The following is a 24018-nucleotide window of genomic DNA, read 5'->3' as shown; positions in this document are numbered from 1 at the left end:
TGTAGATGTAAATCTGAAGACGATCTCCAAATGAATACTCAAAAAGGAGTGAAACGTACACAGCTTAATAATTTGACATGTTGTAAGTCATATAAATAATAGAAAAATGGTTCTGTGTGCTAATAATCTTGAAGAATAGGCTACTTTCAATAACAAAATTATCAGTCTAGAGAAGAATAACAGTTCATGTAAACATAATAGAATAAAACGCATTACGGGGAACTCCACAATGGGTTTCCCAGGTTATAGATTTCCTATTAGTTTTATTGTTCTCAGTGTCAGAACAGTAGAGAGATTTCATTGGAGAAGCAAGACATCATTCACGTCGTTCGACTCTAATCATTAATCTATCCATTGAACGCATGATTGACACACAGGGAACCTACATGTTCAACTAACGTAGAATTCGATCGACACTTCAGCAGTTTTATGGGACTGAGTTTTAATACTGGCATACTTATTCATTCAATGCATTCACGAACAGTGAGAAAAGTAGTTTATTTCGAATATATCTACATTACAAAATGCTATAAATGACAGTATGTATGTCAAGGCAGCACCCCATAGCGGCAAATTATTACCAATGTAAAGAAGAAATGCAAATAACAGATCTTGACGTTTAATTTACTTCAGTTCTGTACTGCACATCACTTAAAATGCCAATAAACCATCCACACGGATGATAAAATATTTCATGTGCCTTTGTAAAATTATAAAGCAAGCAATCTGTGTTACGCTACATGTGTTTGCCAAAATGCGCGTCAATAATGTTTCCGTAACTGGTAGTTGTCTTCATGGTACTTGAAACTTACCGAGTCCCCAACTTTGCACAAAACGGGCACAGGATCAGTCTCATCTGAAAAAGAAGAGAAAACTTCAATAATTTTCGTTTTTATGATTAATCGGGATTGGCCCTGCTATACACTCGTACTGACTGAAAGAATGTAATATCGACCGGCACATAAAGACCATGGGCAGGAGATTTCATATACGTGAGCTAAGTTGAACACTACTTTTCCTCACGACTTTTACAGGGTTAAACCAGCACATTTTTGTAGAAGAAATTTGTCACTGTCTCGTCAAATTACAAGAATACATGCTGTGCTTAACGATGTAGCGTAGTGCTTGTTCTCGATGGTTCAAAGATAATGAATTATTGTCTGTTAATGATCTTCATTGTTTCTGTTGCTTTTAGGTAAAACAGTTCAGTGAGGAAATTTTCATTAATTGTTGTTTTGGAAGGAACGGTGAAATGAAAATGAAACAAGATAGGAAAAAATACTTGATGATAGACGAAGCTAAAGTGCAAAATAATTATATCTAGGCAATAATAACGGCAGGAGACAGAGAAATATGGAAAAAAATCATTACGTCAAGAGCTGCCTTTTTGACAAAAATAAATAAAAGTAATGGACATAATAACATGACCTACTCGAATGAGTATGTTTAGATCATGGCCCTGCTCCAAACCGGCGTACAATAAATAATGCTTATCCAGGGTTCTCAAGGGAACCGGTAAACGCTTCTCTCGCTGATTTTTCTACTGTGAAATCATGGGTGAGGTATTTCGAATCCCACTGCACTTTCTTGAAAATAAGATTTGCATGATTAAAAAACGATACTGTTGAATGTTTACAATGTAGTTAGCAACGTGCATCGTATTTTATTAGTGTTTGTCTATGTGCAGCTCTGTGTTAAAGACCAAAGTTTTTATTTACTTGATGTTTAAATGCATTGTTTTTAAGTCACATAACCCACAATCGAATATCAGCATATCAAACAAAAAATTATTATACTCCCATACATTTGATACACGTAACTGGAGTGAATCAAATGTACTAGAGCATAGTGACTGTTTTTCTGTACATGTAACACTTCAGCCTCAGTTGCAAATAGAAACCAATCTTTACCCCTTTCAGCCCAAATAAATTGGCCAGTGACACTAAAGTATTAGAAGAAAGCCAAATTATTTTGGCTGAAACCTGGGTAAAGATTGGTTTCTATTTGCAACTGAGGCTAACGTGTTACATGTTCAGTTATCACAGTTGCTGACAGGGCTGCACGATGTTAAAAATTCTTATTTTTTTCTGTACTATGACTTGATTTTATTTTTGGATTATAGACTGTTTGATTTCGTGATACTTGGAAATTTGCTGCACTTCCTTTTAAACATCATGGGACAATTTATATAATACCGCATCAGATAGTACCCATAATGGGTCGAAACTAATGATACATATATTACTGAGCATTATGAACTAAACAGATATTTACACTTAACGAAGCGAGTGCGAATATAGATTTGAAGAAAAATTTCGTGATTTGTTTCTCTATGGAAAAGATACGGAAATTGTGATGTAAAATCGAGATGAGTTCGGAATAACTATCTTATGGAATCCACTGCAAAATGCTCTTTCATTAAATTTCTTTTTGTACTGAGGTATCCGCTTTACTGACTTCAAATGCTTTCCGTTACGAATGAGGCAGAGAAACAAATTAACGCAAATGCTTAATCCCAAACCATGAGACAGCTTAAACTGTCGAAAATTCCTGCGATGTTGTAGTCCTCCGTGAGTGATAATTTTCGCAGTCGTCAGCTGTTTTCTGAATAGCACGGTACAGTTACTTACGTAATACTTTGCATTACCAAATATTACAAGTTTTAAAATACGTGTGGCAAAAAAGTGTTTGCTGACTCGTCGTTATTACTTCGCGGACGTGCTTTGCTTCGCCTCATTATACGGTCGCTGAAGCTTCTAATGACTGCTGACGGAAACCGTATAGCAAGGTCGTCTGTAGCAAAGTGCCAATCACTGCAAATAACGCTAATTACCTCGGCACCAGGAAGCAAACGTCGGCATCCCAGAAGAGCAGGGTTAGCGGTATGTCAGGACTACCTCCGTTCTCGACTCTGTGCTCACGTCGTGTGGCAATGACAGGTTATTTCCTTGGTAACTACTTTGCACTGTATGCTGCTTTTGTACGTTACATATTTATTATCATATCCTTAAATGATCCAGGCGAATGCTGTAGTTACTATTATTGTATTTTAATAAGGCACAGTGTTTTAAAAAAGTGTATCGAAACCCGAATTAGAATACTTTCCATGGCCGTTTTCACATGTATGTAGTAAATAAAATTTTTTTCCACAAGAGTTATTTTCGTATAGATAATGAGCTCCTGGCTCTACTTCAGTATCTGATCAATGACTCAGTGTGTTCCTAAAATTTAAATGGGCTATTTTTGTTGTTGTTGTGGACTTTAGTCAAGAGACTGGTGAGATGCAGCTCACTGTGCTACACTGTCCTGTACAAATTTCTTCACTTCCCAGCACCTACTGCAATCGATACCCTTCTGAAACTGCTTAGTGCATACATTTTTTGGTCTACCTCTATGATTTTTACCCTCCACGCTGCCTTCCAAAACTGAATTGGTGATCCCTTGATGCCTCAGAACATGTCCCACCAACCTATCCCATCTTCTAGTCAAGTCGTGCCACAGATACCTCTTTCCTCCAATTCTATTCAGGACCTCCTCATTAGTTACGTGGTCTACCCACGTAATCTACAACATTCTTCTATAGCACCACAATTCGAAAGCTTCTATTCTCTTCTTGTATAAACTATTTATCGTCCATGTTTCACTTCCATACATGGGTGCACTCCATACAAATACTTTCAGGAACGATTTCCTGAAACTTAAATCTATACTCGATGTCAACGAACTTCTCTTGTTCAGAACGCTTTCCTTGCCATCGCCAGTCTACATTTTATATCCTCTCTACTTCGACCATCATCAATTATTTTGCTCCCCAAACAGCAAACCTCATATATTACTTTAAGTGTCTCATTTCCTAATATATTTCCCTCAGCATCACCTGATTTAATTCGACTACATTCCATTATCCTCGTTTTGCTTTTGTTGATGTTCATCTTATATCCTCCTTTCAAGACACTGTCAATTCCGTTCAACTGCTCTTCCAGGTCCTTTGTTTTCTCTGCCAGAATTGCAATGTCATCTGCGAACCTCAAAGTTTTTATTTCTTCTCCATGGGTTTTAATTCCTACTCCCAATTTTTCTTTTGTTTCCTTTACTGCTTGCTCAATATACATATTGAATAACATTGGGTATAGGCTGCAACCCTGTCTCACTCCCTTCCCAACCACTGCTTCCCTTTCATGCCCCTGGACTCATAACTGCCGTCTGGTGTCTGTACAGATTGTAAATAGGTGTTCGCTCTCTGTATTTGATCTCTGCCACCTTCAGAGTTTGAAAGAGAGTATTCCGGTCAACATTGTCAAAAGCTTTCTCTAAGTCCACAAATTCTAGAAACGTAGGTTTTCCTTTCCTTAGTCTATCTTCTAAGATAAGTCGTAGGATAGTATTCCTCTCACGTTCCAACATTTCTACGGAATCCAAACTGATCGTCCCCGAGGTCGGCTTCTACTAGTTTTTCCATTCATCTGTGAAGAATTCGTGTTAGTATTTTGCAGCCGTGACTTATTAAACTCATAGTTCGGTAATTTTGACACCTGTATACGCCTGCTTTCTTTGGGATTGGAATTATTACATTCTTGTTGAAGTCTGAGGGTATTTCGCCTGTCTCATTCATCTTGCTCAGCATATAGAAGAGTTTTGTCATGGCTGTCTCTCCCAAGGCTATAAGTAGTTACAATGGAATTCTGTCTACTCCCGGAGCCTCATTTCGATTTAAGTCCTTCAGTACTCTATCAAATTCTTCTCGCAGTGTCATATCTCCTATGTCATCTTCATCTACGCCCTGTTCCATTTCCACAATATTGCTCTCAAGTACATCGCCCTTGTATAGACCTTCTATATAATCCTTCCAACTATCTGCTTTCCCTTCTTTACTTATAACTGGTTTTCCATTAGAGCTCTAGATATTCATATAGGTGTTTCTCGTATCTGCAAAGGCCTCTTTACCTTTCCTGTAGGCAGTATCTATCGTATCCCTAGTGATATATGCCCCTACATTCTTACATTTTTCCTCTAACCATCCCTGCTTAGCCACTTTGCACTTCCTGTAGATCTCATTTTTGAGACGTTAGTATTCCTTTTCGCCTTCTTCATTTACTGCATTTTTATATTTTCTCCTTTCATCAACTAATTTCAATATCTCTTCTGTTGCGCAAGGATTTCTAATAGCACTCATCTTTTTAACGACTTCATCCTCTGCTGCCTTCACTATTTCATCTCTCAGAGCTACCTATTCTTCTTCTACTGTATTTTTCCCCCCGTTATTGTCAACCGTTCCCTAATGTTCTCAATGAAACTCTCAACAACCTCTAGTTCTTTCAGTTTATCCAGGTCCCATCTTCTTAAGTTCCCACCTTTCTGCAGTTTCTTCAGTTTTAATCTACAGTTCATAACCAATAAATTGTGGTCAGAGTCCACATGTGACCCTAGAAACGTCTTACAATTTAAAATTGGTTCATAAATGTCTGTCTTATCATTGTATAATCTATTTGATACCTTCCACTGTCACCAGGCCTCTTTCATGTATATAACTTACTTTCGTGATTCTTAAACCAAATATTGGCTATGATTAAGTTATGCTGTGTGCAAAATTCAACAAGGCGGCTTTTTCTTTCATTCCTTGTCCCCATTCCATATTCTCAAAGTACTTTTCCTTCTCTTCCTCTTCCTACTATCGAATTCCAGTCTTCAATGGCTATTAAATTTTCGCATCCCTTCACTATCTGAATGATTTATTTTATCTCATCACACATTTCTTCAATCTCTGCATCATCTGCGGAGCTAGTTGGCATAAAAACTTGCACTGCTGTGATAGGAATGGGCTTCCGTCTATCGTGGTTACAATAGTGCGTTCCCTATGCTGTTCGTAGTAGGTTACCCGCGATCATATTTTTTTTATTTATTATTAAACCTACTCCTGCATTCGCCCTATTGGTTTTTGTATTCATATTACTGTATTCAACTGACCAGAAGTCTTGTTCCTCCTGCCACCGAACTTCACTAATCTCCACTATATCTAACTTTAAACTACCCATTTCCTTTATTAAATTTTCTAACCTACCTCCCTGATTAAGGGGTCTGACATTCCAAGCTCCGATCCGTAGAACGCCAGTTTATTTTCTTCTGGTAATGACGTCCTCTTGAGTAGTCCTCACCCGGATATCAGAAGGGGGGACTATTTTACCTCCGGAATGTATATCGTATACAAATATAACCCAAATATTTACCAAATGATATCAATGCTTCATCTAGTTTATTTTCAAGATGTGGATGTAGATATTAAGCCCTGTTGGACCTTAACTAGAACTCAATCAGCTTGTGCTCAGTTGCACATTTCTCATAGCCTGTTAAGTTGCACATTAATACGTCACTACAGCTCAACTATGCGAAAACATCCACCTCACCAACAAAAAGAAGATTTACAGTTTGTTTCTTTATTGAATAGCTGCTTACAGAATTTTGATTCTTCGAATGCTGCCAGAAATGATTTCTGCCCTCTGTAATCTTTCACATGACACCCATTGTATAGCAATACCACTGCATGTAGAGCTATGTCAACTGCCTTGCCAGAAAAATTATGTAAGTACATTCCGTTAGCATGTTCTGCCTGTAAAACTTCTTGAGAATCATTCCAGTTTTGTAGCGTTTTAATGTTTGGAATATCTTCACTGCGCAAAATAGATTATGATGCCTCCTCCGTTCACCTAGTATTCTCATTTCTAGATACCAACCTCGCAGGCAGCCGATCTTCATTTGAAACCGTCCTCAACATGAGAGACCGGCTTACGTATAACAGATTTATTTCTTCCAGGAAACGGAGGGAAAATTACAGAGACATCCTGCATATGTCAGTCAAAAGGATGGAGTGGAACGATTTTAACTTCAAAAAATCACGGAAACAGAGAAAATGTCTCTTACACTGCAACAAATTTTTGGAGACAATATTGCAAAATGACAAGTGATATGAGAAGATGATTCTGTGAATTGTCAGCACCTAATGAGATTTGTTACGCTAATTATGAAAATTAAATAGTAAGTGTGGTAATTTTTATAGCATAATGCAAAGTTTCATAACGAGGTGTGAGCGTTGATAAACTTGTTTATTATGAAGAAATTTGTTCAAAGTTTCAAGCAGATGTGAGCCGCAAACGTTTGTTGTGAGAAATCGTAATGTAATGCCGGCCGCTGTGGCCGAGCGGTTCTAGGCGCTTCAGTCCGGAACCGTGCTGCTGCTACCGTCGCAGGTTCGAATTCTGCCTCGGGCATGGATGTGTGTGATGTCCTGAGGTTAGTTAGGTTTAAGTAGTTCTAAGTCTAGGGGACTGATGACCTCAGATGTTAAGTCCCATTGCGCTTAGAGCCATTTGAACCTAATGTGTTACTGTCATACATATGGAATATCGATAAAGATGAATATTGCGCATTGATAAACTGAGCTGAGGGAATGCACAAGTGCTCGGTCGCATTTGTTACAGAATATAACAAAATTGAATGTATTCGTGCTAACGCTGCCGATTTCACTCGTTTCGTCAGTCCGGTTGACATAACTTATCACGTAATGGCCTATAAACCACAAGACTTCCGAACGGAAGAATGTCGGCATAAGATAGGTGAAATTTGTGAGACGATTGATATTTGACAGGGTAAATAATATTTTGAAAGAACAAGAATGTGCAGGGACGCTCATTTGGAAGTATTGTTACTCAAACTTCCGTCCAGGCATCCAGCTTTAGACTTTCCTAAATATCTTCACGTATACTCTACGAACTGCACCATACATTGTTCCTTACCGTTCCACTCACGAATGTAGCGTGCTAAGGGATCGATTCTTTGGGAACTAAGGAAAATGTGTAGCTTATGTCCTGAAAATCGGTTCCTGGAGTTTTTCTAACTAGGTTCTCAGTAAATGTACACGTGTTTCTTCAAATTTACCTTTTCTATCGTTCCTCGTTTCACTGTATTATGTAAGCGCTAAGCGTCAGTCTTTAGACCGCGCTGTTATTTTGTCGAAGCCAAGCTCGGCATTACCACAATGTTTAATCGTGAAGGCTAAAACTGCCACTATGACTGAAGTCATTTAAGTATATCATGGATAATAATCATCCACGTACACTTACCTGGCAATGGGAGACGTTAATTTAGTTTCTATGGATAACACTCCTGGAAAGAAATTTTCGAGCCTGTTTCAAACCTGGTTGCCATCACGAGTATATTTCCTTTGGAAGGTTTCTTTCTCGATTTCCGAAAATCATTTGAATCAGAACGACATCTACTACCAATTACCATAACATGGTGCATCAAGTGAAATTTGTGAATGGGTTGAGAATTGGTTGACAGGTATTGGGTAGTAAGTTATCTTGAATGAAAAATTATCGGCACATGTTGAGTGTGCCTCAAGAAAGAGTACTGTGTATTAATGATCTTGCAGACAACATTAATAGAACCTTCATACTATAGGCAGATGGGTCAGTCATCGATAATGAAGTACAATCTGAATTAAAGCTGCTCAAATAACCAGTCAGATCTTGACACGATTTAAAGATTCTTCAAGGGCTTGAAACCTGCTTTTAATGTTAAAAAATATGAAATTGTGCGCTTCCCAAAAAGGAAAAAGTTGTTTCCTATGTCTTTTGTGTCACTAAGTCACTGATGCAATCGACTAACTCGTACAGATAGCTGGTTGTAGAAGTTTGCAGGGCTGTGAAATAGAATGATCGTATAGGCTCAGTCGTAGGCAAAGCAGGTGGCAGACTTCGATTTATTAGTAAAATGCTAAGTAAATGCAATCATTCTGGAAAGGAGATTGCTTACAAAAGGCTCGTGCGACCCATCCTCGAATATTGCTCAGGTGTATGAGACCGGTACCAAATAGGAACAGCGAATATTGAACGTATACAGAGAAGGGCAGCACGAATGATCACAGGTTCATTAGACCTATATGAGAGTGTAACAGAACTTCTGAAGAAACTGAGCTATCAGCTACTTGCAGACAGACACCAACTATCTCGAGAAAGCGTTCATACGTAGTTAAAAGAACCTGCTTTTAATGATGGTGAAACGTCCCCTTAGAAAAATTATACATGACTGTATTGTATTTTTTCCAGTGAGAGAACAAAGTTTTGGTGTAACTAGAATTTGCATATTCAGAAAACGACGGGCTCTAAGTGTAGAATTACAAACCCCTACATATTGCTGTTGTAGTGATCTCAAGGGCAGCATTAGAATAATTACAGTACGCACACAGTCGTTTAAACAACCATTCTTCCCACACGTCATACGTGAATGGAAAGGGAAGAAGCCCTAATAACTGGTGCAATGGAAACTACCTCTGTCACGCATTTCCTGTAGTGTTTTGCAGAGGACAGACGCTATTGTATATGGAGATTCTCATGAAACTGTTTTTCTTCAGCATCCTTCTCTTGTTGTTGGTGTATTTTTCATCTTCTTTTCTGCTTCTTTTTCTTCTTGTTCTTACATTTTGGCCTCTATAGCACGACGGGTAGCCACTTCATGGATTGCGTTGTCTTCTTCTCTTCCCATAACCTCTTCATTCTTTCTCTTCTTCTCCGCATCCCTTCTTCCGACATTTTCAGAATCCTCCTCTTGTATACATCAGTTGTGAGGCTTTTGCTGAATCGTTCTCTGTTGTTGATCTCTGGTCTATTGGTCGGTGTACAGCAGCTTCTCCAGCTTTCCTTCCCTTTCCCCTTTATCCTGGATATCGACCAATCCTTCTGAAAAAAAAGAAAAAGCCCATTGAACCCCGTCTTTCCCTTGTCATCCGTTTCCCATATTCTTTAAGTTATTTTAAGCATATTCATACTAATCCCTTTTCACTCTGTTTTCTTCTTGTATTTTGTTTAGGCTCCAGTGCATTTCTTCCGTACGTCTTCGCACTTACCTTTTGCACCCCTTTTTTTTATGTCTCAGCATTTTTCTCGGTATTTTTCTTCCTTCTTTCGCTTGTTCTTCTGCACCACATCTCTCTAACGTTATCCTTTCAGTCGCATATAGTACCGCACTCACCATCAATGGATTTGCAATGTATGATCTTTGCTTTCAATGATATATTCTTTTTATTCTGGTCATGCAGAACGCTGATCTTACCTTCTTCACCATGCCTGTTATTCCCCTCGTCGATACTGTTTATTTATGTTCCTTCTGAGTTTGTCCTCTTTATGATTATTTTATGGTCAACTGGATATAAAATTCCAGTGTTCCTTCCTTTCTCTTCCGAAACCGCTCAAGGACATGTATACGAATTTCGCGTTTCGAAAAGTTGAAGTGTAATATGGGTTTCTGGAGTTTTGGCGGCACCCAAGACTGAACACGGTTCATCATTATACTCCACAGACAATGTTACAATCAAAACAACACGTTGTCCAATATTAAAACGCACTAAAGAAGCAAAAATCACTGTGTCCGCCAAAAAGTAATGGCGACAGTGTTTAGGGACACTCTGCGTATTGCCATGTTCAAAAGTGTAGGGATGAAACGGCATCTAAAACTCGTGTCACGACCAAGATTAACTTGCACGAAAGTTTCCTCTCATCACTGGTACACGCCTGCTCGCTCACCTACCGCAGACAAAAATGCATTATAACGTACATTACCTCCAGTCCCTTCTGTTATTACACAACCACCTGGGACCAGTTTAATATTTATCAGGAATGTATTATGAAACTGTGTCTAGCTTGTCCTTTAAGTGTCATTTATTTATTTTATGTCTTCATGTAAAGGAAAATGTGAAGAACAATGTTATATGTAACTGGAATTAGATGATGGGACTCAGCAGTGTTTAGACGATCGCAGGTGATATCTTTGATTATTAGTGAAGAATCAGTTGTATTTCTTACGGAGATATTTCATTATCAGTACTGTGCGGAAGGAGAAATTTGGAGACGAAAACTCGAAGTGCTGAGGTGCGGTCAGTCTTAGTCTGGACTGGATGGGCGCAAGCGCGGAGCTTATTAGTTGACACATTAGTTATTTGGAGGAAAGTAGAACAGCGTTACTAGCGGTGCAAAGTGGAGGAGTTTGAGAAGGCTACAGAGACAGCGCATGGAAACGGAGAATGCAGTAATTACTTCACGAAACGAGAAGAAGTCAGGATTTCCTAGAACATAATTGTCTCGATATTGTTGCAATAACTCACCGACCAATTCCGATTTTCGATGCACAAGAAGATTTCGCAAGAATTGAAGAATTTTGGAAAAAGGAAGAGAAACAAGAGCCAAGAATTTCACGAGAGTGCTTTTTGGAGAAGACATAGTGAGGTGGCAGCTAGTGTTACACTAAGGAGCGAATCATCTGAAATATCGTATCAAGAGAACGCAAATGTTCCGTGAGCTCCTCAGGCAATATCGCTGACTATTTTCTGTGCGATTTCTGACAGAAGAGAGACTGTGATTTAACCCGCTCTATGGATTGTATTAAGAAGTAAGAGTGAAGACTGACGTCTATTGTTTTATCGAACTGCAAGCGACTTCAAAAGTTTTACTAATCGGCGTAACGGTCTAAGCTTCTGTTTTGAGTGAAAATTATTGAACAGACGACCTGTCAGTTAAAATACGTTGCTAGGCAGCCGTCCACTGTTGAACTTACACCGTGTCTACATTTGTCAACCCGACATAACGCAGTCTGGCATCGGCCACGTGACGACGCACCACAGCAGCAAAGGAAATTTATTTGCATTTAGGCATTTAATCTTCCGATCAGCGAGATAGGAGCTGCTATGTAGTTGTGGCGCAGCGTTCATCGTAAACAGCAGCAACGCGACCGCGTCAGAGAGGTCGGACATAAAATACGAAAATTCCAGTGTTTTCCACACCACTGCCATCTTTGTTTCCCAACGTGTGAAGACAGCGTTATTAATAAATCGTTCCGTAGAAGTTACAGATTTACGAAAAGTACTGAACATTCTTTCGATGCGCCGAAATGAAATGAAATGATCACATGGCACTGTTAGCCGGGAGGTCCCAGTCGGGTTCGCCCGCCTTGTTGTCAGTCTTATTTCATGTGACGTCACATTGGCTGACTTGCGCGTCGTTGATGATGAGAGGATGATGAGGACAACACAACACCCAGTCCACGGACGGAGAAAATCTCCAGCCCGGCTCGGAATGGAACCCGGGCCCGCTGCATGGGTTAGCAGTTTACAGCTCTCTCGCAGATAGAATTTGTAGTCTCCCGTATAATTAAAACTGTGTAAACAGTGTGGATTGTGGTATAAAGCTTATATGGTAACTCCATCGCTTCACTTGTAGCATCGTTAACACTACTGATTAAGAAGTATTTCTTGTACTCTATCGTTTCATCTGTAGCGTCGTAAACACTATTGGTCGAGAAGTACTTATGTTTGAGAGCAGCAATAATGCGTACCGAGAAAGGGCCTGAGGACAGCGCCTAACGTGACATACAAATGTGTGACACTAATATGGTAACTCTATCGTTTCACTTGTAGCATCGTTAACACTACTGATCAAGAAGTACTTCTTATACTCTATCGTTTCATCTGTAGCGTCGTTAACACTACTGGTCAAGAAGTACTTCTTATGTTTGAGAGCAGCAATAATGCGTACGGAGAAAGGGCCTGAGGGCAGCGCATAACGTGACTTACAAACGTGTGACGCTCAATTTGCAACATTTAATGTATGTTACACTTTCTTCAGATATGCTTTAGTGGTAGCTCTACCGTTCTATCTGTAGCATCGTTAACACTGCTAGTAAAGAAGTACTTCTTATGTTCGAGAGCAGCAATAATGCGTACGAAGAAAGGGACTGAGGAGAGCGCATAAAGTGACATACAAACTTGTAACGCTCAATTGGCAACGTTGAACGTTACACTTTCTTCAGAAATGCTTTTAGTCTTTCATTGCCTCAAGTGTCATTTTGTGCTGCGACAAACCAACTCTTGATAAGCTTTCCAGTTACGTACACAATCAATTTTTCAGTTCGTGTAATGTCAATAAATCTGATGTGAATATGTAACTAAATATCTAATAACCGACATACATCAGAAATGCTTTTGTCTTTCATTGCCTCAAGTGTCATTTTGTGTTACGACAAAGCAACTCTTGATAAACTTGCCAGTTACGTACACAATCAATTTTTCAGTTCGTGTAATGTCAATAAATCTGATGTGAATATGTAACTAAACATCTAATAACCGACATACATCATTAGCGACTGCATAAAACATAACTGATATACTTGACTTCGTAGACGTTTTCGGTTGCAAATAATTAACCTTTGCCGGCCGGTGTGGCCATGTGGCTCTAGGCGCTTCAGTCTGGAACCGCGTGACTGCTACGGTCGCAGGTTCGAATCCTGCCTCGGACATGGATGTGTGTGATTTCCTTAGGTTAGTTAGGTTTAATTAGTTCTAAGTTCTAGGTGACTGATGACCTCAGAAGTTAAGTCGCATAGTGCTCAGAGCCATTTGAACCAATTAACCTTTTAGTAAGTATTTATTATTTCGAGAAAGTGCTCAGCCAATCACAGACTAATGTACGAGAAAAGTCGGCGTCTTGACGATTTCCTTGGAATATCTACACTTATTTGAAGCATCTTGTATTAAGCTGAAACCGGTAAGAGGTGTAGCAGTTTGAAACGATTTTGGTCATGAAGGTTCATTCGTGACTACGTTGTGTTCTAATGTGCTAATCGTTTACGACAATTCATTGAACGATTACTACTGGTACATTAGAGATAGTGATGTGAGAATATTGTGTTTGTCATAGTCAGATACGTAGAACAGTTCTGGGCAAACGTCAACGATTCCAAACTTACTAAATTACAACACTTCAAAAGAAAACGTCTTTTGCATGCTGCACATTCAGCTTTTTTATTTATTTTGAGCTCCCAGAATCGTTTCACTTTAGCTGCAGGACATCTTCGGTTGGTTGTCAGATCGGCGTCTAATTCATTATTTTTACGCCAAACAGCTTTCTCTCAGGTGCTGCTGAAAAATGGCCAGCAGAGAAAACTTTGTTTTAACCTAATTAAAATCCGTGACACAGTCTTAGTTAGTTCCACTGACACAGTAGTGGCGCTGAGAGGTAGTGCAGAGTTAGTCGTTAGGAACATTTCAGGATAAGCTAGGATTATTAACGTGTCACCACACACCCTGTTCATCTGGTTCAATGTCTTGTTCCTTTTTAAGGTTTCGTAATCTCAAAAGAAGTGATTGTCTACAATGTACGCAAGCAAGAAGGTGTGCAGAAAAGTAATGTCTCGAAATTTTCATTTGAAAATTCTAAAGGCTTTTCGAATAAAAAAAGCGTTATTAACTTCCTACATTTTTATTCTTCATTTCTACATATTTACTTCTCAAAATAGTCAACCTGATGACGAACGCACTTCTCACAACATGAGACCAGTTGGTTGATACCGTCACTGTAGAATGTTTGACTTACTGATGGAGCCGCAACCTCACATCTGCTTGCATCGCTTCACAACTATCAATCTGAAGTCTTTGAAGGTGTTGTTTAATTTTTGGAAACAAATGAAAATCGGATTGGTCCAAGTCGCGACTGCGTGGAGGCTGACCGACAACGGTGGACCCAAGTCGTCGGAAAGCTGCAGGCGTCGCAGTGTTCGTGTGTGGACTCGCATTGTCATGGTGAAGGAGACGGAGCTCCATGTGTGGACGAACTCTTCGAATTCGAAACTCGATTGCACCAACCTGTTTCCCAAGCACCGACAAACACTTAGTTGACAGAAGTCATGCGCTGACTACAAATATCGGTTCGGACCTCCTATTGCGCGATGTAGTGCAGCAACGCGAGCTATCATGGACTAAACAAGTCGTTTGACGCCTGCAGCATACTGAACCATGCTCTCTCTATAATCCATAATAGCGAAGGTATTGCCGTGTAGGATTTTATGCACGAACTAACCTGCAGATTATGTCCTATATATGTTCGATGGGATTCATATAGGGCGCTGGCAAAATCATTCGCTCGGACGCTTGAGAATGTTCTTCAAACAAATCGGCAACACCTGTGGCGCGGTGAAGTGGCACAGTGTCATCCATAAACATTGTATCATTGTTTGGGAACATGAAGTCCATGAATGACTGCAAATGGTCTCCAACTAGCTGGACAGAACCATTCCCAGTCAACAATCGGTTCAGATGGACACACACCATTATGGAACCACCATCAGTTAGCACAGTGCCTTGTTGAGAACTTGAGTCCATGCCTTCGTGGCGTCTGCGGTGCATTCGAACCCTACCATCAGCTCTTACCAACTAAAATCTGAACTCATATGACCCGGCAACCGTTTACCAGTCGTGTAGGATCCAACCGATATGCCCACAAACTCAGGAGAGGGGCTGCAGACGATGTCGTGCTGTTAGCAACGGCACTCGCATCTGTTGTCTGCTGCCATAGCCAAATTTCGCCGCACTGTAGTATCCAAATTCCGCTAGACGTTTTTAACAAGGCGCTAGTTGAAGATAAAAATAAATATGTATTACGCAAAGTGATGGACGAAAGCTCGAAACGCAAATTGGTGTAAATACTTCTGAAAGTAAATTAAAAGTTTACAGTTAATTCGCAAACTTTTTATTATCCTCAACATTGCTGAATGTTGTCGCCTAAAGCGGTTGAACAAAAGCTGCAAAAGTGCTGCTAATGCTGAGCTACAGCACGGCGGGAGGGCGTTACCCAGGCCAGGCAGGTGTCGGACAATAAGGGCAGCCGTTGGGGTGGCGCAACGCCGGCGGCATCTGCATTGCTGATGAGCCGGGCTCGCAACACTCCGCGCTGAGCTCAGTCGCACCTCGTGGTGAGTCGGCCCCCTGCCCCCAGCGGCACAGTTCAGTGGCTGCAGTAAAGAGAGAGGGAGAGAGAGTCCGTTCCTTTGAACCAAAGACACCATTTGTTTGCTCATCATGATTTGGACCACTCTGGAGATGCCGTATCAACACTGTTTATCAGTGATTATCCGTTATAATCATCGAAGGAAGAGACCACAAAGAATGCTAACTGCCAGTCCACGATTTAAAAATGGTAGTGGTGGAGCTGGGTATCTTCTGGTGGAATGGACCCATTGTTTTTATGCAAAAGAAATAACCACTGGGCCTGGGGTAGTTATGTAAACAAATCACTCATTTGTTATGTTTATACAAGCATAATTTATTACACTAATGTTAACAAACTGGGTTAATGTTACTTTACAGTCTTACGTTTGTTTACATAAGTCTAGTTCCTGACCAAATTCTTTTAGTCTAATCTTAATTACCACAAAATGGTTACCTTTGTCCTTCCCCACTCCTCTACGCCAACTGGCTGATGGAAGCATTACCATATTGTGGGAATTTGAACCCCATCACCAGTCTCCTGCACCCCCCCCCCCCGTCCTCTGCCCCCCCTCCCCCCCGACCTCCACTGCCACACATCCTGCTATGGTAGCCATCAGCATGAGATGGCCTCCTCATTCGGGTTCTGTACATCAGTTGATTGCCATGAAGCATCAGTAGCAGCAGAGATCATCCACTACCTAATGAAGACATAGTAAAAAGAAGAAGAAGACTGCCACATTTGAATGCAAATACGAGGGATGGAACTTTAATAGTGGCAACTGTTTATCTACAGATACGTGTTTCAAAGTTTTACTGACGTTTAGAGTAGTCACCAGCATTGTGTATAACCCGTTACCAGGGATGTGGAAGACGTAGGATATTCTTAGCAGTGCCAGTTATGTTGATAGTTCGAGCGGCGAGGTCTATTACCCGACGAATTGGTAGCAGTTCTGAAGCGAATGCCGTGAAGTGTTTCCTTCAGTTTAGAAATAGAGTTGAACTTACGAGGTCTTAAGTCAGGGGAGTGCAGTAGGTGTTATAGCACTTAGCAGCCCCATCAGGCAGACAAATCAGTAACAGCTTTCACTGTACGTGCTTGGCCATTGTCCTGCAAAATGATCGTCAGGTCCTGCACAGTGTCATCACTTCTGTCTCTAAACTGGTAGTAGGTTGTCTTCGAAAAATGAACAGCATAGAGAAAGAAGTGGTGAGACTTTCTGCAGGATCTGACCATCATTCTGCAGGACAATACCCAAGCACGTAAAGCGCAAGCTGTTGCTAATTTTTTTGAGTGATAGGACTGGTAAGTGTTATACTATCTACTGCACTCCCCTGCCTTAAGCCCTTCTGAGCTCAATTCGATTTCTAAACTGAAGGAATCACTTCACGGCATTCGCTTCAGAACTGCTACAAATTCGTCGGGCAATGGACCGCGCCACTCGAAGTGTCAACACAACTGGCACTGCTAAGAATATCCTACGACTTACACATCGCTGGCAACGGGCTATACACATTGCTGCTTCTAATAATAATAAAAATATAACAATAATAAACTGTCGAAAAATATTAGTAAATTCCTTTAAAAATTTTCTAATTAACTCAAGATTTATTGTTGGGAGAGTGCACATCGAGAATATGAAACGATTGCATTTACAAATCAATAGCAAACAGTTCTGAGGTATCAGGTATTTACCCATATTAGTACGTGGCGTAGCCTACACGGGCGGCAGTGCAAAGCTGATTCTGGCATCCAGTCGACCGTACGGATGGCGAATACTGTCCTCAGACAAGTTATTCCACGCGTGACTGCTCGACCTGTTCTGTAAGAGTTGTTGGTTGACAAGTCGCTCAAGCCACTGTTCGTCCCATCATATTCCACATGTGCTTGCTTGGAGACAAGTCCGGAGATCGCACTGGCCAGGGAAGTTGCAGCGTGTGGGCGAACGTTATCCTGTTCGAAAACACACCACCTTCCTGTTGAATGAATGGGTTCTGGACAGTGCCCCTTCCAGAAACAGCAGAAGTGAACGACAGTAGTAGCTTACCTCATCCCAGACCATAAGGCATGGCGTGGAGCCAGTGTGTCTTATGTATTAGACAGTGTCCACAAGGTCTACACAGTGTGTGAAAAGGACCTCCATTTGCGTGCGGGCAGAACCTGCTTAAATTTCTAGAGACCACAGCGCGCCATTCCATCTTCCAAGTGATCCTCAGGCAGCACCAGTCGAGACGTGCACGTCTGGAAAATGAGCTAGAGGTGTGTGTGCCTGTAGCCCCACTGTTGATGATTGATTCGCACGTCGATGCTGTGGCGTGAGTGGAAGACGGGCTAAAGGTGTGCGTGCCCATATTCGCATTGCTAATAACCGGTTCGCAACAGTTGGTGTTTTTGACACGTCTGGGCACACAAACCCTCTTGCTTGCGCTGTGGTAGCTGTACAGTCTGCCACTGTTACTTTTACAATATGACGATCCTGGGGGTCGTCTGTGCTGTGCGGAGGTTCAAAAACTCGCCTACACATCTACGTGACTACTGATATCACCATAGTTGCACAACTGAAATAGCACGCCCAACACGTGTGGCAAATCTCTGAAAGGATCATCCCACCACACGGAAGACTACAATTTGACGCCTTTCGAACTCGCTCAGTTGGCTGTAGGAAGTACGAGTGTGTCTCCTTGGCATGGTTGCCTGCTTACTTCACATGACTGCACCACACTCAACGTTCTGGGTGTGAGTGTAGACAGAGGTAGCGCTCTCGTAGCTATGGCACTACGCTATCTGTTGGCTGACGAGCGTTGAAACCGTCATCAGCACATCTGTTATCCGTCAGGTGCCATACACCGGATCAAAAACGACATTGTCTTTCCAGGAATACTAATTTTTCCGGAAGTGTAATAATAGTGGCATTAGCAAACACACAGTTTATTTCTAACTGTAGATAAGGGATGTATTCAGACATAGCGAGTTCTGACTGAGAGAAATTTCGGAACACTGCAAAAGCCAATTGCTTTTGGAAACGAAAAACGTCTAGTTGGAAGAAGGCAATCGGATTCTTGTAATTCTTTATATTTGTGGCCCATCAACTTCTGCACTCAGTTATCAATCGCCCACAAAAATTAGATGAAATTCTCAAAAATTCACGAGAAAAATCGCCTTTGAATTTTTTTTCGGTTGGCCTTATGGCAGAACGCTCGCCTGCGAGACGAGTGGTTGGAGTTCGAGTCCCATTAGACACATGTTTCTTAAGAATGATGCATGTTCTATGAGAATTTGCGTCCAGGGTAAAATATATAAAGAGAAAAAATCGGTAGCACTCGAGACTGTTAGTCTTGTTTCGGTCATTATTTTTCTCGTGGTTTCCGTTCAGATCTACTACCACGTCAATTACATACAGAATTTATCAAAAATACGCTAATTAACAAACATCTAGTTGTCATTTTTATGAGAAATGCACATATTCATATTTTTAATTACATATCCGACACAAAATATAGTTTCTTATTTACTGATCTTTTATAAAAGACTGATACTGAAACTCATTTCAATTAAAAAAATTTTTTGTCCTTATGTATTTTACGTTTCAAGGAAACACAATTGTTAAAAAATTAGCATTGACACCGAACCGAACTCAGGCCGCCCATGTTGCACGGAAGCAATCTACCAGAGAGCTATATGGCCCATCGACAAATCTGGCAGCAGAACTCTGAATATAAGGCGCTCAGAAAATTTTCTCGACGATGTTTCAGAGTTACGTCAAACGGCTCTATTTGACTGATATTTGAGTTCTGTGCTTCATGTACGATAAATACGAAAAAATTCACATATCCGACTGCCATCCTTGATAGCTGCAAAGTTTAATTGGAAGTGGGGGGGGGGGGTGAACAGCAACAAAGGCTGACTTTAGAATGAAATTTTCCCTCTACAGCAGAGTGTGCGCTGATATGAAACTTCCTGGCAGACTAAAACTGTGTGCCAGACCGAGACTCGAACTCGGGGCCTGCCAGGAAGTTTCATATCAGCGCACACTCCGCTGTAGAGCGAAAATTTCATTCTAGAAACATCCCCCAGGATGTGGCTAAGCCATGTCTCCGCAATATCATTTCTTCCAGGAGTGCTAGTTATGCAAGGTCCGCAGGAGAGCTTCTGTGAAGTTTGGAAGGTAGGAGACGAGGTACTGGCGGAATTAAAGCTGTGAGGACGGGGCGTGAGTCGTGCTTGGGTAGCTCAGTCGGTAGAGCACTTGCCCGAGAAAGGCATAGGTCTCGAGGTCGAGTCTCGGTCCGGCACACAGTTTTAATCTGCCAGGAAGTTTCAAAGGCTGACTTTATTGTTTTAGTAGATATACCATTAACTGTCCTCTTGAATTAGAGATGTTATTTAATTCTCTGATACAGTGATAGAAATCATTCTTCAGTCGGGCACTTGCTGCTGGCATGGAATGACAAAGCTGCTGGGTGATGGAATGGGACAGGAAGTATTCTGCTCCGATGGGAGCGAGTGTTTCTCCTGTGTTGTTGACACAACAGCCTTACTGTCTAGAAGAAAAATAAGGGACCGTATCTATTGATAAGATGGTAGAGGAGAAAGTGTGTGGGTATCTCTGAGCTTGTGGACACGTAATCAGGATAGTAATAAAGATGAAATTTGATCCAAATGTCGAATGTCACCAGTTCCTATCGCCTTGGGCTTTTTTAGAAGATCTTATGGGGTGACCTCACACAGGTTTACTTTTAGCATATGATGAATATAGCCATGAATTGCACATTTGACCAAAAGTTGAAAACAGAATTGACCAAAAATACGTAATCATACATGAAAATACTTTGGACTGTGTACAGATAGATAAAGTATAAAACAAAAATCAAGACGAGGTCTGCTATTAATTATCGGAAAATGTAATGAGGTAATAACTTAGAAAAGTAGGTGTGAGGAGAAATGGTTATACAAGAGCCAATAGAACCATTTGGTCAGATAAAGTTGATTCCGTCCATAAATTCATTAGCACATTCAATGTAGTGAATTGATCACGAATGGACTCAAACTCAAGCGACACCCCACCACTACCCATTCAATTCTCACGTTGCCGCATCTGCCAAATTAAGACGTCAGCAAGGCTTTGTGCTATCGTTACAAACTACCTTCGAAGGTAGTCAACAGAGGGAATTTCGCCTACCAGACGAGAGAGAAATTTAAGCAGTAGCATTCAAGTGGCTAGCTGAGAACTCTCATGGCCGCGACCAAAATAGCCAGCTTAAAGGTTAACAGTGCCAAGCGAGGGGCACAGGTGAGCGTTCCTACCTCGCCGCGCCCAGCTACCTGGTGAACCTTAGAGAAGAGCTCATGACTACAAGAATGTGTTGCGTGGCGGTGGATTTCTTCGTTACAAATGGCTAGGAGTTTGGTATGACCATGGTTAAAGTTTGCAGAATGACTAGTGAGCGAGGAGCAAGATTAGGAGAGAAAAGAACAGCAGACCAAAGGTACGTATTCCAATTCGAAGGCTGTAGCTACACAGGCCACGCGTCAGTATACCTGCGTCCGTCCTTTGCTGTAACTGTATGCAAGCGCCTCCAGTGGCGCGTCTGAGTCGCGCCACAGTGGAGACCGCGGACTGCTCGGCATGGCTGCATTCTGTTAAGCCAAGTTTAGTCGACGACACTGGGTTGCGCCACTCGTTGTGTGGAATGTGTTGCACGCAAGTGGTTTCATGTATGACTGTAGACACGGCGACACCAGTATACGCTTCAGTTTCGACGTTTTGTGGGTCCCTGAGTCGTCTCTGAAATGATACGTTTTGGCAGCTGCACGCCGCATGACTTGTGAGGGAGTTCAAGCTTGTTGCGTGAAATCGCTGCATAAGAAAAAGAAATAAGAAACGTGTTTCGATTCGTGACTGGATGAAGAGCAGATGTCAGTTCGGTTGCTCATCATCCTTCCTGAAATAATTTATAACTGAAGATCCAAGAAGTAGTTTAGTTATCTTAGAATGTCACCAGAACTGTTCACGTTTCTTCTAAATAGAGTTAATTATGCGACAAGGAATAAAGGTCCTGTAATGCGTGAAGAACTGTCGCCAGAACGGAAATTACATATCATATTTTCGTGCATTACAATCGAGAACACTCAGCATGCTATAAAATACACTTTTAGTTGGTGATTACGCTATTTCATTAACAAATTAATTATTACTGTTAATGTTAATAATTATTTAACATTACAACAATTATTATTCGAAGCAGGCCGCATTAAGAAGAGAATGGTTTGCAAACTACTCTCTTGAAGATAGAACTGTACAGTGGCAATATTTCAGAATTCTAAAATATGTGAACGGGGAGCAGCGACGTTTTAAATAGATGAATATTGAACAACGAATGCAGCTTCTTGAATTTGTATAGCCTTCCCTCCTGTCAACAATATTCCATAATAAGGAGTTGGACAACTCTGTCGATGGGAGTTTAGTGTTGTAGACGAGAGCATTGCCACAGCTAGAATTACACTTGCTTGTATTTTTCTTAATACAGTTGTAAATGTGTTCCTCCCCCCCCCCCCCCCAAAGAACCATGGACCTTGCCGTTGGTGGGGAGGCTTGCGTGCCTCAGCGATACAGATGGCCGTACCGTAGGTGCAACCACAACGGAGGGGTATCTGTTGAGAGGCTAGACAAACGTGTGGTTCCTGAAGAGGGGCAGCAGCCTTTTCGATAGTTGCAGGGGCAAGAGTCTGGATGGTTGACTGATCTGGCCTTGCAACATTAACCAAAACGGCCTTGCTGTGCTGGTACTGCCAACGGCTGAAAGCAAGGGGAAACTGCAGCCGTAATTTTTCCCGAGGGCATGCAGCTTTACTGTATGATTAAATGATAATGGCGTCCTCTTGGGTAAAATATTCCGGAGGTAAAACAGTCCCCCATTCGGATCTCCGGGCGGGGACTACTCAAGAGGACGTCGTTATCAGGAGGAAGAAAACTGGCGTTCTACGGATCGGAGCGTGGTATGTCAGATGCCTTAATCGGGCAGGTAGGTTAGAAAATTTAAAAAGGGAACTGGACAGTTTAAACTTAGATATAGTTGGAATTAGTGAAGGTCGGTGGCAGGAGGAACAAGACTTTTGGTCAGGTGAATACAGGATTATAAATACAAAATCAAATAGGGGTAATGCAGGAGTAGGTTTAATAATGAATAGGAAAATAGGAATGCGGGTAAGCTACTACAAACAGCATAGTGAATGCATTATTGTAGCCAAGATAGACACAAAGCCCATACCTACTACAGTAGTACAAGTTTATATGCCAACTAGCTCTGCAGGTGATGAAGAAATTGAGGAAATGTATGATGAGATAAAAGAAATTATTCAGGTAATGAAGGGAGACGAAAATTTTTATAATCATGGTTGACGGGAATTCGAGAGTAGGAAAAGGGAGAGAAGGAAACATAGTGGGTGAATATGGATTGGGGGGAAGAAATGAAAGAGGAAGCCGTCTGGTAGAATTTTGCACAGAGCATAACTTAATCATAGCTAATACTTGGTTCAAGAATCATAAAAGAAGGTTGTATACATGGAAGAATCCTGGAGATACTAAAAGGTATCAGATAGATTATATAATGGTAAGATAGAGAGTTAGAAATCATGTTTTAAATTGTAAGACATTTCCAGGGGCAGATGTGGACTCTGACCACAATCTATTGGTTATGACCTGTAGTTTAAAACTGAAGAAACTGCAAAAAGGTGACAATTTAAGGAGATGGGACCTGGATAAACTGCAAGAACAAGAGGTTGTAGAGAGTTTCAGGGAGAGCATAAGGGAACAATTGACAGGAATGGAGGAAAGAAATACAGTAGAAGAAGAATGGGTAGCTCTGAGGGATGAAGTAGTGAAGGCAGCAGAAGATCAAGTAGGTAAAAAGACGAGGGCTAGTAGAAATCCGTGGGTAACAGAAGAAATATTGAATTTAATTGATGAAAGGAGAAAATATAAAAATGCAGTAAATAAAGCAGGCAAAAAGGAATACAAACGTCTAAAAAATGAGATCGACAGGAAGTGCAAAATGGCTAAGCAGCGATGGCTAGAGGACAAATGTAAGGATGTAGAGGCTTATGGTTCAAATGGCTCTGAGCACTATGGGACTCATCTGCTGTGGTCATTAGTCCCCTAGAACTTAGAACTACTTAAACCTAACTAACCTAAGGACATCTCATACATCAATGCCCG

The 24018-nt window shown here is 41.1% G+C and overlaps 1 protein-coding gene across 1 annotated transcript in view; it reads right to left on the bottom strand.

Moving 5' to 3' along the window:
• Positions 1-24018, bottom strand: part of LOC126355093 (chymotrypsinogen 2-like) — a 417116-nt gene that overhangs the window by 310703 nt on the left and 82395 nt on the right. The window contains exon 2 of the mRNA XM_050005289.1: positions 813-856. Coding sequence (XP_049861246.1) covers positions 813-856 — 44 coding nt within the window. The remainder of the gene's footprint in view (positions 1-812; positions 857-24018) is intronic.

The sequence above is a fragment of the Schistocerca gregaria genome, chromosome 3 (assembly GCF_023897955.1).
Source record: "Schistocerca gregaria isolate iqSchGreg1 chromosome 3, iqSchGreg1.2, whole genome shotgun sequence".
Taxonomy (NCBI): domain Eukaryota; kingdom Metazoa; phylum Arthropoda; class Insecta; order Orthoptera; family Acrididae; genus Schistocerca; species Schistocerca gregaria.
This window is presented reverse-complemented; position numbering and strand designations above follow the sequence as displayed.